Genomic DNA, 16222 nt, shown 5'->3' with positions numbered 1-16222 from the left:
TTGCCGTTAAACTATGTTTTAAAACGAATTCAAACTGCGATTAAATTAAAACGATTCATCGTAACTGCGATTTGCGAACTTCCGGACAGTGACGACTTCACTTCCGGCAGCCAATCACAGAACGCTTTGTTGCGTAGGCGTGGCCGATGTGAGACGAGCGGAGCTGAGCGCGTTACGAGCTGACCGCCATTACGGTACGTAATTCGATTTCTTATGCGCATTATTTCTCCCAATTCAGTCAGAGCGAAGGGCGGAAGCGAAGAGCGTTGTTTTTTTTGTTTACGGGCGTACGGGCGGGGTAGAGCGTACGGGTAGCGTTTTTTTTTTTTTTTGGCAAGGAACGGGCACCCACGTACGGGCAATGCCCTAGTAGAAAAAATTGAGACATGGCTCATTATAAAGAACTCTCCATGTGGAATAACACGTTAATAATGATGTCATAGGTACCTCCATTATGACGTCATAATTCGACAAGTACAAAACTTTATCCTATCAAGATGAAATTTCTTGAGCGTCATCTTGGGATAAATTGGTGGAGAAAAAAAAATGAATGATGACATCATCGGTCATGTGGTTCGGCCACCATATTTGTTTTAACACAAAAGCCTTCCAAACCACTAAAAACACATCTTGGCAAGGGTCTGCAATCTGATTGCCCTTTCTTGGTGTTTATGTCTTGCATGAATCATATTAGACAGTTTAAGAAAAAAAATGACTTCTCACTTAGAAACCACCTTGGTTTTGCATTGCATTGTTTGTACATACATACGATCTTCTGATTTCAATCCCTTTTAAGATTACTTGGCATTTATTATTACGAGTAAGGGTTGAATAAATGGAGCAATCTGGTTTGTTTGTTGCAGGGTCAGTGATTTGGTTGGTGTGGTCTGACAACTCACCATCTGTCATGCAGCCCACTCTACTAACATTCAAATCTGCCGCCCCACATGTGGACGGCATCATGCAGCCCTCAGCTTCAGGCATGTTGTTGGATGGATATCCTCTGGAAGAGTTACAACTTGTAAAATCTGGGTCCTGGGTCACGTATAAAGCTCGGCATCCTTATTTGGGGAATATTGCTCTGAAGACTCTGCAAGTTGGCAATAGCATCGATGAATTGTAAGTCTTGTTGATCAAAATGATATTTTTCCTGATAGCAATATCCACGAATGCTATTTTGAACGTTATCCTTGTTCATCAATGAATGTCAGCATAGCATAGGATCGGAAGCTCTTGTGCAGGATGTTCACCAACAAGACGTTAACACCGATGTTGGTATTCTACTTCATTTCTTGCTTTGTGTTTATAGAGTGTGCCATTTTACTGGCCAGGCAAATAAAGAAACTACAGGCAGAAGCTGAAAGACTACGAACACTAGAATGTCCCTGTGTCCTTCCATTGTTGGATGTGCAAATGGAGCCACGTCGCCTGTCTCTCATTAGCAAGTACATGCCCAATGGGTCTCTTCAGTCACTGTTGTATGAGGTTTGTGACATTCAAACTCTGATGTAGCTTGACTTTTGCTGTGCTTTAACAACAGTACCTTTGTATTGAATCTGGGGCAGATTTTATGGCCATCAGACCTGGGACAATTGTCATGGTTAAAATCTTCATTGTCATAAAATAATGAATGTTTTGATAAATTGCATTTCCTGTGAAAACAGCAATACATGTGACATGTATATATATTGTTGCGGATCCGGGGGTCGGCGCTCCCCTTACCAAGGGGGGGAGGGGGGGGGTTAATCCCCTTGTCTTTTACACAGGGCGATCCGCCCAGGCCTGGAAATTACATGCTCCTTTGCAGGGTTGAGATTGGCCAGGGTGATTGGTCAACGGGTTCCCAAATACCTTTGCCAATCCCTCCCCAAAGTAGGGATATAATTCCCTGCTCAGACCCGGACAAGATGGAGTTTGCCGAGCGGTTAGCAGTCCGAAATCCGAGCCGTTAGCAAACACTAACCCGATCCTGAGCGTTGGCCAAATCGTGCCACGTATACCAATTGGGGACAGGACGAAAGCGATCGGATGAGAAGAAACCAAGGGGTAAAGAAAGAACAAATATGGTTTATTTATACAGTAATGATTAAAGAGGAAAGGAAAGGGCAAGAATATACAAGAGAGGAAATAAAAGGACACAGGGCAAGCTTAAACAGTCTTAATTATCACGCCCAGGACAGAACAAACACACTTACACGAAAGGATGGAATGGCAGGGATGGTGGGAAGGAAGGGAAGGGTCCAGGCAGATGGTAGGCGTTGAGGTCCGGCTCCAACCTCGCGCTCCGGTCCACACTCCAGGTTCGAGGCGAAACCCGGCAACCAGCTCCGCATGTCGTTGAACGCGACCGGACAATTATATACAGCGGGGGAAAACTGGGATCCTTCGCGTACGTAATAGCTGGATGGTCGTGCTAGCGAACCCTCTCCAACCCTTCTTTCACGGCGCGCGCCTCCAACAAGTTCATGAACACAACCAAGGCCTTCACCACAACCCTCTTGTGCACGCCTTCTCTCCCCTTTTTAGCTCGACTTCGCTCGCTCGACTCGCTCCACTCGCTCGACCCGACTTCGTAAGTAGTCCGCGGCGGCGCTTATATTGGCCGCCCGCGTATCAAGCCGCCTGCCTTTTGGAAACGCCCACCAGTGAGCTCGCCTCGGCCTTGGTTGGTCGCGAGGGCTCACCGGTCCCGCCCCTTGATGAGGCGTTGACAGAGCCACGCCTTGTTCCTGGCGCTTGGCTGACTCCTCCCCCTTCTTCCCCAAGACGACCGCGTGCGTAATGGCGTCGCACAGGTTAGAAAACCAATCACACTGATGTTGAGGGAGCTGTAGGGCCTATCCTTATTTTATTAATGCAACGTAGATTCAAACTATTGCGAACAGAGCCTTACCTGAAACACATACTAAGGAAATAACTAAAGAAGATCCTATGGTGTCCTACGTGTTGCTCGTGGCCTATCTATGGTGCTCTCTTTTAACATTAGAAGAGGGGATATTTACAGGGGATGATTTATAAGGGATTATTATTTACAAAGTGAAGGGTTCTAAAAACCACAACAATATATATATATATATATATATGTATATATATATATATATATATATATATATATATATATATATATATATATATATATATATATATATATATATATATATATATATATATATATATATATATATATATATATATATATATCACGATTGCAAATAATCAATCGACATGTGTGGGAAAATTACATGCCCAGACCAGGAATTGAACCCTGCTCCTCTGGTGAACTGTACTGGTGCTCTGCCATCTGAACTATCTGGGTGACCCTTGACCAAGTGCGTAATTTTCCAACATTATATAATTGCCATTCTCTTTCTTTCACTGCTTCCAGAGCACTCACTGCCAACCATAGGAGCACCAATGGCCTGTTCACGAGCTACTCCCAGATAGAATAGTGAGGAGGCATAGATCTGGAGAAGGGTATTAAAAAAAAATCCTGGAGTGTTGAAAGTTCCCAAAAGCACAGTGAGCTCCATCATTAGGAAATGGAAAGAATATGGAACTACCCAGACTCTTCCTAGAGCTGGCCGTCTGACCAAACTGAACAACCAGGCAAGAAGAACCTTGGTCAGGGAGGTGACCAAGAACCCAAAGACCACTCTGACAACTAGAGAGTTACTTGGCTGAGATGGGAGAACCTGCTGGAAGGCCACCAGTCTCTGCAGCACTTCACAATTCTAGGCTTTATGGGAGAGTGGCCAGATGGAAACCACTCCTGAGAAAAAGGCACATGACAGGACAGCTCGATTTTGCAAAAAGGCACTTTGAAGACTGGGGGGCATGAGGCAAAATATTCTGTGGTCTGATGAGACGAAAATTGAACTCTTTGGCCTGAATGCAAAGCTCTATGTCTGGTGGAAACCGAGCACAGCTCATCACCCATCTAACACCATCCCTACTATGAAGCATGGTGGTGGCAGGATCATGCTCCAGGGATGCTTTTCAGTGGCAGGGAATGGGAGACTTGTAAGGATAGAGGGAACAATTGATGATGATGATGATGACCATTCCTTTTGCACCGTGACGATGCATAGGGCTGCTGAAGCAGTTTCCTTGGCTATTGGGCACAATCCTGGACGGGTCGCCACTCCCGACGCAGGATACCCGAAAGGTTCATTCATCCCAGCAAGCTGGCACTCATTTTACCGACATCGGAAGGATGGCAGGCTGAGTCAACCCCCCTGGCGTTAATTCAATGATCGACTGGGATTCAAACTCAGCATCCTAGGATCCCAAGCTAAGATTGCTGTTCACCGACGCTCCACATCCAACTTGACAGAGCTTGAGCATATCTGCAAGGACGAATGGGAGAAACTCCCCAAATCCAGATGTCCAAAGCTGATACAGACATACCCAAAAAGACTCGAAGCTGTAATCGCTGCCAAAGGAGCTTCTATTAAGTATTGATTCAGGGGATTGTGCAGATAAGTGACAAAAATCTAAGTTTAATCCATTTTAAATTCAGGCTGAAACACAACAAAATGTGAAAAAAACTTAAGGGGGGTGAATACTTTCTGAAAGCACTGTACATATTTTTTTACACATTAAACATAGACCGATTTAGTAGACCACATGGTTTGGCAGTATCAGATAAAAAGGCCACATTGCAAGAAGCTGAGATTGATTACACCATTCTTTCTTGTTGCATTATTGAGATTGATTGAAGTTCACTTTGCACGCAATGCAAGAATGTGCCCATACGTCCACTCCCTAAAAGCTTGAAGTTTCTTTTATGAAACTTTATTTATTTACTGGAAAAATCGAGTGGGGGTAGTAAGGCACCAACAGTGGAAGTAGCAGAGCAACAAACATGGAATTAACTTTGTGTTCCGTGGGCTGCACAAGGCTGTGGGGTAGCATCAATGGCTGAGGGTGTGGCTGTGCTGCTGATGCAATGCTCTCCGCTGGCTCGGGCAGGAATTTGGAATTTGATTGTGGTTTTTAAATATTTTTATCTCGCCTACTCTTCGTGAAGGACACCATGGGATCTTTAACATCCACCAATTAATACCAGCTGACGGGACATGAGACCAACAAGGGCACAAAAGCAAAACGCGTGTAAATACATTTCATCAAACGATTAACAAAAAACCTAAACAAGACAATACCAGAACACATTTTATCCTGAGCTTTCAAAGATGGCCTCTCAGAGCAGAGGAGGAGCCTGGTGCCTGATCCCAATGTTGAATGTGGAGAGTTTAAATTATTTAGGTTAAATGTTTCAAGGAGCAGAATGTTGTCATTTTGAGGAGATGGGGAGCTTATTATTTTGGAGTTGGCACATGGAGTTTCGGGCTGCTTCCATGCTAACACGAATTGTTAAACTTAAAGTCAACAGCACAAATGATTTCCGGTAGAAGCTTGAATAAAAATTAGAGGATTAGAATCCGCATTTAAATTCAAATTAATTATTTCTGCTTATTTGTGCTTACAGACAATGGTCAATGAAAAAATGGAATGGTCAACCTCCTTCCGGATTCTGTACGAGATCTCTCATGGTCTTCATTTTCTCCACAACCTTTCACCACCACTGCCTCATGGAAACCTGAAGCCATCGAATGTACTTTTTGATGAGAAATTTCATGTGAAGGTGAGATTTCCGTTCAACCCCCTGACTTTCCTAACGTTCCTAACTACCCTCCCTAACCTTCCTGGAACAAGCTCGCTGTCCAAGTAAACCATCTTTTTTGATTTCAGAAAAATTATTTTCAAATGATTTTTTTTCAAAAAAAAATTTGGAAAAAAAAAACAAAAAATCTTTTTTTTCAAAAAAAAAATTTCGGAAAAATTATTCAACAAAATGGAGGTGGATTCAAAAAAGGACTCAAAGCGCACAAAACGTTGCACCTCTAAATCTCAAAAGCCATTGCATGTGAAAAATTGAAACGTGGCTCATTGTAAAGAACTCCATATGGGGAATAGGTGTTGTTAACGATGGCGTAATTGGTGCCTTAATTATGACGTCGTAATTAGACAGGGACAACGCTTGGTCTGATCAGTTTGAAATTTATTGAGAGTGATCTACGCAACAATTATATTAGAAAATATACATTTCTGATGATCATTTCTGATGTAATCATTAACGTGGTCTGGCAGCCATATTGGATCAAAGAAAAAAAAAAAACCGTTCATAAACAGAACAGTTGGCTCGCACCAAGTTGACAGCAGAGGGTAAGTATTCTATGAATACCATCTAGTTACTCCCGCCAGGGAGTTGTGTGTGTGTGTGTGTGTGTGTGTGTGTGTGTGTGTGTGTGTGTGTGTGTGTGTGTGTGTGTGTGTGTGTGTGTGTGTGTGTGTGTGTGTGTGTGTGTGTGTGTGTGTGTGTGTGTGTGTGTGTGTGTGTGTGTGTGTGTGTGTGTGTGTGTTCGTGAACAAGATATCTGGAAAAGTTCTGAACGGATTTGGATGAAAGTTGGTGGGATGATTGCCCTTGGGATAAGGAAGAAGTGATTAGTTTTTGGTGAAGCTCAGGATATTATTCCGGATCCAGGAATTTTTTGAAGGATTGTTTACCATTGGAAGATAGGGCTCATTTTTTTTAAACATTATCTTCTATATATTCTATATTTAACATTGTGATATGAAAATAGTTTTCATATTTGTTGTAAATGTAGTTTAAACTCGTGGTTATGCGTTAGAGCGGTGTATTTTTTTTAGCAGCGTCGTCTTCAATGTTCATTTTTTTTTCTTTCTAATAAAGACATATTCTGTCATTTTAAAACCACCAAAGTGTGTATTAGGTTTCCCCGTTTCATAAAATGTATCGTTTGATACGTATAATGCTTGAAATTTATTTATTTTTTTATTTTTTTAACCTCAGAAGAGATATCAACATTTACCTCGGCGAATGTCAATCGTGGTGTCAGTATTTGATGAACTTGTAAAGACTTAGGTGACTTATAAGTGTGACCAGCATGTGCACGGGATTCTTCCCAGAAGGGTATCGATGAGCTTATGTGATCGAGCAGTGTCCGTAGGTCAGTCAGGCAGTGAGTCAGTAAACACTTTAATCATTAATCGCTTGAACCAAACACGTGATTTTGATGAAACCTGGCCACAACCTGCACATCTGATGTCTAATGATAGGTATTGACCGCATCAAAATCTGTGCTCATGAATGGGAACTACTTTTTTTTTGACCTTTTTTTTTTCATGGGTTTTTGACCACCTGTAGGTTTTTGTTTTAAAACTTGTGTTTAACCACTCAAAATAAGTATTTGTTCTCTTCTCCGAAACTACACACACAATTTGAATGAAACGTAATCACAACCTTCATCGCCCATGATGTACCAAAGTTTGTTCATGGCATTAAAAATATCAGTGTGTGAAGGTGTTTGTGGTGGGTTTGAGTGGCTGTTGCTCCTGATCCAAGGGAGCTTCAGGACCCGCGGTGCTATTTTTACATGATTGCAAGGATATTGAGTTGATGATATCACACCTGGAATTCCAGCATCGTAACCTCTGAACTCAGATGATAACGCTTTTGCCAACACTTGAAAACCAACCGTGGGGATTTCCTATCGAATTGTCAATTAACTTTCCTTCTGGACTACGCATTTATATTTAATGACCAGGACTTAGTGGATTACAGGATCAATATGCTTTTTATTTTTTATTTTTTTTACCTGAGCCAAGCTGTTGATGCTTTTTTCCTTGAATGTTGCTTTCTAATGCTGCTCTATCGTGGTTATTCTCAAGCGTCAATGTGCAAGACTGCTTTGGCATCATTCATTCTCAGTACCACTCTTCAATAGATCCATCAGTGAAGGATGACTCGTTAACACATTGTTTGACTCTTTTCACAAGGTCTCATTTAACTTGAAGACTATACTTGGTTGATTGGTGTTCCCCTTGAAATTGATTAATTGCATCATCCTTTTTGATTCACCTATTATTATTATTATCCACTCTCAGGATTGCATCATCACTTTTCTTTCATATATCTTGCCCCCACGTGGCAGAGCAAATTGATGTAGGATGGACGGATCATCATCTATATATAACTGAGGGGAAGTAGTATGCATGTATGTATGTAGGTATGTATCATCTACTCCTACAAAAGGATTCGATCGAGAAAGCTGGAACGTTCAGGGATTAATGAGGGTATCGATGAAGTTATGCCTGTGCAAGTTTCGTTTTATTCCATAAAGTTTTGAATTTTTTTTTTTTTTGCCATTTTCTTCCTTTTGGAGGAAAGGAGGTAGGGTGCAATTGGAATTAACTGAGCTATATAATTACGATGTATTATATAGCTATTATATACCAGTGAGTACCAGCTTGCTGGGATGAATGATCACGGTGTGTACCCCGATTCAGAATAGGCACACTGTATCCCTCCCTGCGCATCGTAAGAGCGTGACCAAGGGTTGGCGTCAGGAAGGGCATCCGGCCATAAAAACATTGCCTCAAACAGGGAACCATGATTGTCATGGGGCCCGCAAGGCTAACCCCCGCTCTAGAGGGGAAAAATGTCCTTAAAACGATCATTCATTCATTCATTTATATAGCTATTATATAGCAGATTACTGTGGATCAGACTCGGTAACGGTTGCTAGAGTGAGATGTGCATGGAAGAAGTTTCGGGAACTGAGTGGCGTGCTGACGAGGAGGGGAGTGTCGTTGAAGCTGAAGGGAAAGGTGTATGCTGCATGTGTGAGAAGTGTTATGATTTATGGGAGTGAGACATGGGTAATGAACGTAGAGCAGCAACGAAGGCTGGAAAGGGTGGAAATGCGAATGGTTCGGTGGATGTGCGGAGTATCGTTGAGAGAGAGAGGAAGACAAATGATGAATTGCGAAAGATGATGGGAATAGAGCCTGTGATGGATGCTGTGAAGAGGAACAGGTTGAGATGGTTTGGTCATGTGTTGAGGAAGGATGAAAGTGACTGGTTGAGAAGAGTGATGGAAATGAATGTAGAAGGAAGTAGAGGATGGGGAAGGCCGAGAAAGACTTGGCTAAAGATGGTGAAAGAAGAAATGCGGGCAAGGGGGTTAACAAGGGGAGATGCAGAAAATAGTGGAAAATGAAGAAGATTGTCATGGGGACCGCAAGGCTAACCCCCGCTCGAGCAGGGAAAATGGCCTTAAAATGCATGTTGTTGTTGTTGTTGTATATAGCAGAACGTATGTTTTTGCTTCATATATGCAACGCGGGTTATTTTATTTTCGGGAGCGATCGAGACAGTGGTCTGTGGCCTATACACCACCTAAGTAAAGGAACGTGTCAGAAGAACGTGTTGCATGCTCGGAACAAGGATCGCCCAGGGCAGGTACGCTGCTAGTGGGAACTACAGCATCAGTGGAACTACAGTTGCAGTAAATATCCACCCAAAAGCATTCCTGAAACTTCTGTGTCGCCTTATGTGATGATCATATCAGTGATTAATAGCTCTTGAATACTCACAGGGACACTGAAAAATGTTAAACATAGGATGAGGGATGGAGGAAGAGGTAGTAAATATAGTATATTCATTAAATAAAACTTGTAATACAAGGAAGCACAGCTAGAAAGTGAAATAGATGAATAATGACACAGGTATTTTGGGCAGAAAGTTGTGTGGTCAGCCTGTGCAGAAGGATAGCAGATGTGAAAATGATACAATTGGGGCAAATTGCTGTGTTTAAATAACTGGTTGTGTGTGACACCATGGATAAAGATAGCAGTGAGCAAAAAGGATGCAGCAAGTGGTGAAGACAGGAAGGAAGTGGAATGTGTGTAATAACAAAACACTTGGTCAACTAGTTTTGCTATTAAAGATTACAAAGTCCTCCAGAATATGCAACATCCTGTTTGTTATTAAATAATTTTGTACACATGGGTTTATGTACAGTAAAATAAAATGACTACATTGTCTGAAATCTTCACCAAATTGCACACATCTGGCAACAGTCTTCTGTATTTCAAAAACTGTTTGTACAGTTTCAAGAGAACATTTCTCATGTACAGACCTGGCATTTAATATGGAATATTTTTTTTGTGGGGGTGAACTTACTTTTCAAGATGACTTAGAACCAAAAGTTCATTGGAATTATTTTGAAATTATTCGAGATTTTGTTAATGTGACCTTTAAAAGAAACAAAAACCACATTTGACATTTCGAAGCAAATAAATTGATCCTTGAAAGTGATGTAAACTGATATCGAACTCAATTCACGGACAGTACTCTGTTAAACTTCTGTGCGTTTTCCAGAAGTATCTCTTTATTTTGCACATTAGCCAAAATTTTTTTTAACAAAAACAAAAGTTAAATTACGACTGGGATTACGGACAGTAAAATTACAGTTCAGTACTTCGTGTAACCCCCACGAGCATTCAGGAGAGCACGTACACGTTGAGGCATGCTGTTCACGAGATTTGCCAAGATTTGGACAGGAATCGCTTGCCATGCAGTTACAATAGCCTGCTGCAATTCACGCACAGAGGCAGGCTGCTGGTCCAAGTTGTCGATTTGACGCGTTAATTCTGCCCACAAGTTCTCCATCGGATTCATATCCGGGGACATGGCAGGCCACTCCATATGCTCTACACCACGGTCAGCAAGAAAGTGTTGGATCATGCGAGCACGATGAGGCCGTGCATTGTCATCTTGGAAGACAAAGTTTCCTCGAAAGGCTGCACGAACAAATGGAAGCAATGTTTCTTCCAGAATGGCCCTGTGTTTGAACTGGTTCAGGTTTCCATTCAGAACAACCAGGTCAGTTTTGCCCCCTGCATGAAAAGCAGCCCAAACGGTCACCCCACCACCTCCAGCTTGGACTGTTGGCACTATACAATCTTCGTTGTAGGCTTCATGCACTTGTCTGCGAACTCGGACGCGGCCATCTTGACGATAGACGAGAAATCTAGACTCGTCACTGAAGATCACGTGATTCCAGTGTCCTGGCTGCCATTAACGGTGCTCTCTGGCCCACTGCAGTCGGCGCTGGTGGTGTTGTCTGGTCAGACGTGGCTTTCTCAGGGGACGCCTGGCACGATAGCCTGCTTGAACCAGTCGTTGGTTGACTAGCCTTCTGGATACAGGCACATTTGTCAGTTGCTGCCACTCAGCCCTAAGCCGATTAGCTGACTTGGTACGGCCATTGCGGACTAACTGGTGCAGCTGGCGATCATCCCTCCTTGTGGTTCTGAGGGGACATCCTTGCCTCGGTATTGGAGTAGGGACACCCCTCTGAGCATTTCGTTTCAGGATATTTGACACCTGACCTCGAGTGATGCCATACTGCCGAGCAATAGCACGCTGTTTCATGCCGGAATTTCGTAAAGCCACCACTAAATGACAAACAGCATTGTCGAGTTGACGGACCATCTCCAGGGGAAGCGGCAATAACTTTTGTAGACGTGCAGCAGTTGTTTTCCACTAATACAGAACGCAACAACCCATATATACCCGATTGTGAAGCCAATCGTCAAATGTACCTGGCCGTACATTTTGTCACGCCACCTGTGATATAATCCTGTTATTGACTTCTTGCTGCGACAGACAATCAATGACATGGTTCTTTTAACAAAGAAATCACCGAAGCGTAAAAGAAACTCACCAGATTGATATACCGAGTTCAGAAAGTAAACAAGTCAAGAAAAAAAAAAAATCCATATTAAATGCCAAGTCTGTATGTTGTAATAGGTTTCACATCAAACACTTTACAAAAGAATACAATAGTGAACTACTGAGCAAAACTGTGGTGATTTATTCAGTGCAAAATGATGTCATAATAATAATAAAAATAATAATAATAATAATAATAATAATAATAATCATATATATTCTATACTATAAAAGGAGCCATCCGTGCGAGTTCCACACATTTGTTGGACACCACGCACAATTTCTCTACGATGGCCTCCAATTTATGAACCCTTTAGAATTATCCTTTAGAATCCTTCAGAAATACCCTTTAGAACTAGGCTTTAGAATTAGCCTTTAGAACTAGCCTTTAGAATCCTTCAGAAATACCCTTTAGAACTACCCTTTATAACTAGCCTTTAGAACTAGCCTTTAGAACTAGCCTTTAGAATCCTTCAGAAATACCCTTTAGAACTAGCCTTTAGAACTTTAGCCTTTAGAACTTTAGCCTTTAGATTTTAAAATGAGCCTTTAGAACTTTAGCCTTTAGAATTAGCCTTTGGAATTAGCCTTTAGAATTAGCCTTTAGAATTAGCCTTTAGAATTACCCTTTAGAATTAGCTTTTAGAACTAGCCTTTAGAATGGAGTGCAAGTCCTGGAGTACGGTCGTTGGAGTGCAAGTGCTGCCACCGACACATATGTCCCTAACCTTTAAAGTGGTATCTCTGATATTTTCCCTGCCATTTTAGATTATTTTATGTTTGTACATTAGCAAACATTGTAGCTAACACTGGGTAAGAGTTTTGTCGTTTCCATCATTTTTTTTTTGTTGTTGATCGAAAACCTTGTATTTTTTGTCATGTAGACTCTTTAATTTCAATTCATATTCGTTATTATTATAGCCAAACTAATAAAAAATTGGACTTATAATCTGGAAATTACTTTCAAGATACTTGTGGTCCTTAAAGGGTTAAAGCTGCAAAACTGTGGTTTGAATAAAAACCCCCAAAAAAAACTTTGCTTCCTTTTTCCATTCAATAATCCGGAGGAACTCTGAGGACAAAAGGGGATTAAACATGTTACAATAAACATGCTTTTCGTGTATTACCACATTTACCTGAAATAGTTCTTTCAGGAATAAAGGCAGGTCTAAAATGGTATTATGTTTTTGCAAAAATCCTGAGAAATAACTGGTATCACAGCTAAACCTTTCATCCTGACTGCTTTATACCTGGGTATAGACTGGGATAGCCCACATTGTACTCTGGTCCCACGTGGGCGAGGCTTCGGGGCTGCTAACATGATGCATGTTGTCGGGAGTGAGGCTTTGAACCCCGCATACCTGACAATATACTCACAAAAAAATTCTGCAACATTTGTTTTTAAAATTCCCACCCTCCATTTGTGATGTTGTGTCACCGATATTGTTTGCATGGTGTGTTGAAGTATGTTCGTATTTTGGTTGAAGTGGCCCAGCACATTGATCTTCCAAAAAAACAACTCCTCAGTCTGATTGGTGGACGTTTGTGAGGGACATAATACATACATCGGACGGACAGGGAAACGCAGTTCCAGATGGCATTGCCCCACGGGCTATGCCATAAAAAGATGGCTGCCGAACCACGTGACCGATGACGTCATCTTTATTTATTATTTTTTCCGACCAATTTTTCCCTAGATCACGCTTTCTAAATTTCATTCTGATCGGATCAAGCATTCTACTTGTCTATTTATGACGCCATAATGAAGGCACCTATGACATCATCATTAACACGTTATTCCCCATGGGGAGTACTTTATAATGAGCCACATTAATTTAAATTTTTTCCATGGAGCGATTTTGGAGATATAGGGGTGCCAAGTTTTTTGGTTTTTCCAAGATGGCACCTGTACCACGTGACATATGACGACATAATTATCATAAAAAATTCTGCAGGAGAAGGTGTTCCAATGGTGAAAATTTCGTGTAAATCGAAATTTTAAAGGGAATAAACCCACAAAATTGCGGCGGAAAGGACATGCATGCATACACTGGACAGACAGACAAACACTGTTCCCGACATAATACCAGTTGAATCCAAAGTTAAGTTGAATGAAAAAAGTGCACAATTCGACAATGATGTCATTCTACAAATGATCACAGCCAAGTTTCCATTTGGCAGAAAAGCCTTTTCCAATATGTGTGACCACTACTGACTCAAATGCTTGCTTGTACACATCTGTCATCGACCAGATTGGATGATTCAGCTCACAGTGGGATATTGCACCTATCTTCAACCACTTCCAGTTTATCAAGAGATTGTAGAGGAACATTGATAATTAAGATGGAAATTTTCAGGCTTTCTCTGAAACTCTTGACTTTCTCAGTTTTGCCTGCAACATAATCGATCTCTTTTCGTAATTTTTTTTTTGTAAATATTTGTAAAATCTGAGCTGGTTTTGGAAATTCTGAGAAAAATTTCATCGACTTTGTGAACTTCATTTGGTAGGGTGCTACTCAGGTAGTTGCACTTGTCTACAGATTGGAGCACATTTCCTCCAATGGTAATGACTGTTAGTGTGTAAGGCTTGCCAGGTGTAGGCTGGTAAAGAACCTTTGTCATTTTAAGATTGATGGTCTGTTCAAAACGTATTCATACAGCTGTAAATTGATTTTTAAGGACTTGACTGATCTCCAGTGATTGTGGAAAGGATGTAGCAGCACTACAGCAAACAATACACTGAGAAATGCAGGTGCAAGGAGAGAACCCTATTTTATACCATGTTCCAAGCAATGGGTTGGAAAAATTAACATCATCCATTATTCTTGACATTAATTGTAAAATTGTCTAACAGCCACAATTCATTTGTCAGGACTACAAACCCTTGAGAGGAGCGTCCATAGTCCTTCTCTACGGATGTTTTAAAATTAAGCAGGAAACAAGAGGGGGAGAGAGAGGGAAGCACAACTGTAGAGAACAAGGACGTCGGGAGCTCTGTGGAAGGGAGAGGGCCATGGCGGGGTAAACTGGATAAACAAGATGGACACTACAAGGACTTTCAGGAAAGAAAACGGAATTTGAAGGAGGTGGATTTAGGGTGTATTAACAGGGGTAGAAAAGATCAATGTTTTGGATGGGGGAGGAGCGGGATTGAAGAGATTGTGGGAGATTGTTCCACAGGTGGGAGAAAAAGAGGAATGAATAAATAGCACCGCAAAGCGGCCATAACCCCTCAGCCCGTGCATGGTGGAAACCAATTTCAAGATGGCTGACATGGCGGCCATATTGAAAATTGCAGCGTGCCCATTTTCGAAAGGAACCTTCCTCTACTCAACCCCAACACACACTGCAAAAATGGATTTAATCGGACAAGCCGTTCTGCTTGAAATTGACAGAAACCAATTTCAAGATGGCTGCCATGGCGGCCATATTGAAAATCGCAGCGCGCCCATGAACCTTCCTCTACTCAACCCCAACACACACTGCAAAAATGGATTTAATCAGACAAGCCGTTTTGCTCGAAATTGACCGAAACCAATTTCAAGATGGCTGCTGTCGTGGCCATATTGAAAATCGCAGCGCACCCATTTTCGAAAGGAACCTTCCTCTACTCAACCTCAACACACACTGCAAACATGGATTTAATCGGACAAGCCATTCTGCTCGAAATTGACGGAAACCAATTTCAAGATGGCTACCGTGGCGGCCATATTGAAAATCGCAGCGCGCCCATTTTCGAAAGGCACCTTCCTCTATTCAAACCCAAGACACACTGCAAACATGGATTTAATCGGGCAAGCCGTTCTGCTCGAAATTGACGAAAACCAATTTCAAGATGGCTACCGTGGCGGCCATATTGAAAATCGCAGCGCGCCCATTTTCGAAAGGCACCTTCCTCGATTCAACCCCAACACACACTGCAAACATGGATTTAATCGGGCAAGCCGTTCTGCTCGAAATTGACGGAAACCAATTTCAAGATGGCTGCCGTGGCGGCCATATTGAAAATCGCAGCGCGCCCATTTTCGAAAGGAACCTTCCTCTACTCAACCCCAACACACACTGCAAAAATGGATTTAATCGGACAAGCCGTTCTCCTTGAAATTGACGGAAACCAAAATTCGACGGACGCCCGGACGCCCGCCCGGACGACGCCCGTGACGACAATACCCCTTAGCCCAATTTGGGCTGAGGGGAGAAAAGTGAAGATGAACAGGGTCTTGATTTTGGCAGTTTCACCAGAAGAGGGTTGCTGGCAGATCTTGTGTATCCTGAAGGAATATTTGGGGGACGGAGCACAGACAGAACAGGGGGAGCAAGGCCGGAGAGGAGTCTGTATAAGACAGAAAGACCACCTACATGCCTGCGGTGAGAGAGAGAAAGGCCATCAGAATCGGCTTCATCGCAGGAGATTCCAATGATTCTGAATGCTTTGGTTTCAACAGCATGAAGCCGATCTAGGTGTGAGGCAGGGGCGCCAGTCCGGGGGGTGGGGGGGGGGGGGGTGGGGGGGGGAAGAGCAGTACTCCATCAAGCCGCGGATGAAAGTTTTGTATGTGGTGAGAAGCGAGCTTTAACTCTGAGGCGTATGCCCGAACTTGGCGGGATTATTTCTGG

At 42.3% G+C, this 16222-nt stretch overlaps 1 protein-coding gene across 10 annotated transcripts in view; it reads left to right on the top strand.

Annotated features, from left to right (window-relative positions):
- Positions 1-16222, top strand: part of LOC137416549 (uncharacterized) — a 123229-nt gene that overhangs the window by 53425 nt on the left and 53582 nt on the right. For 5 of the 10 annotated variants that reach the window (XM_068102171.2, XM_078784163.1, XM_068102173.2 and 2 more), the window contains 3 exons: positions 864-1119; positions 1332-1485; positions 5489-5644. In XM_068102171.2, coding sequence (XP_067958272.2) covers positions 908-1119; positions 1332-1485; positions 5489-5644 — 522 coding nt within the window. In that variant the 5' untranslated portion in view covers positions 864-907. Of the gene's footprint in view, positions 1-863; positions 1120-1309; positions 1486-5488; positions 5645-16222 lie in introns of all 10 variants that reach the window. The other 5 variants (XM_078784166.1, XM_078784165.1, XM_068102177.2 and 2 more) reach the window with 3 other exon arrangements.

This window comes from Myxine glutinosa, chromosome 9 (assembly GCF_964187855.1).
Source record: "Myxine glutinosa chromosome 9, kmMyxGlut1.1, whole genome shotgun sequence".
Lineage (NCBI taxonomy): Eukaryota > Metazoa > Chordata > Myxini > Myxiniformes > Myxinidae > Myxine > Myxine glutinosa.
Note: the sequence above shows the minus strand (reverse complement) of the source record. Positions and strands in the feature narration are given on the sequence as shown.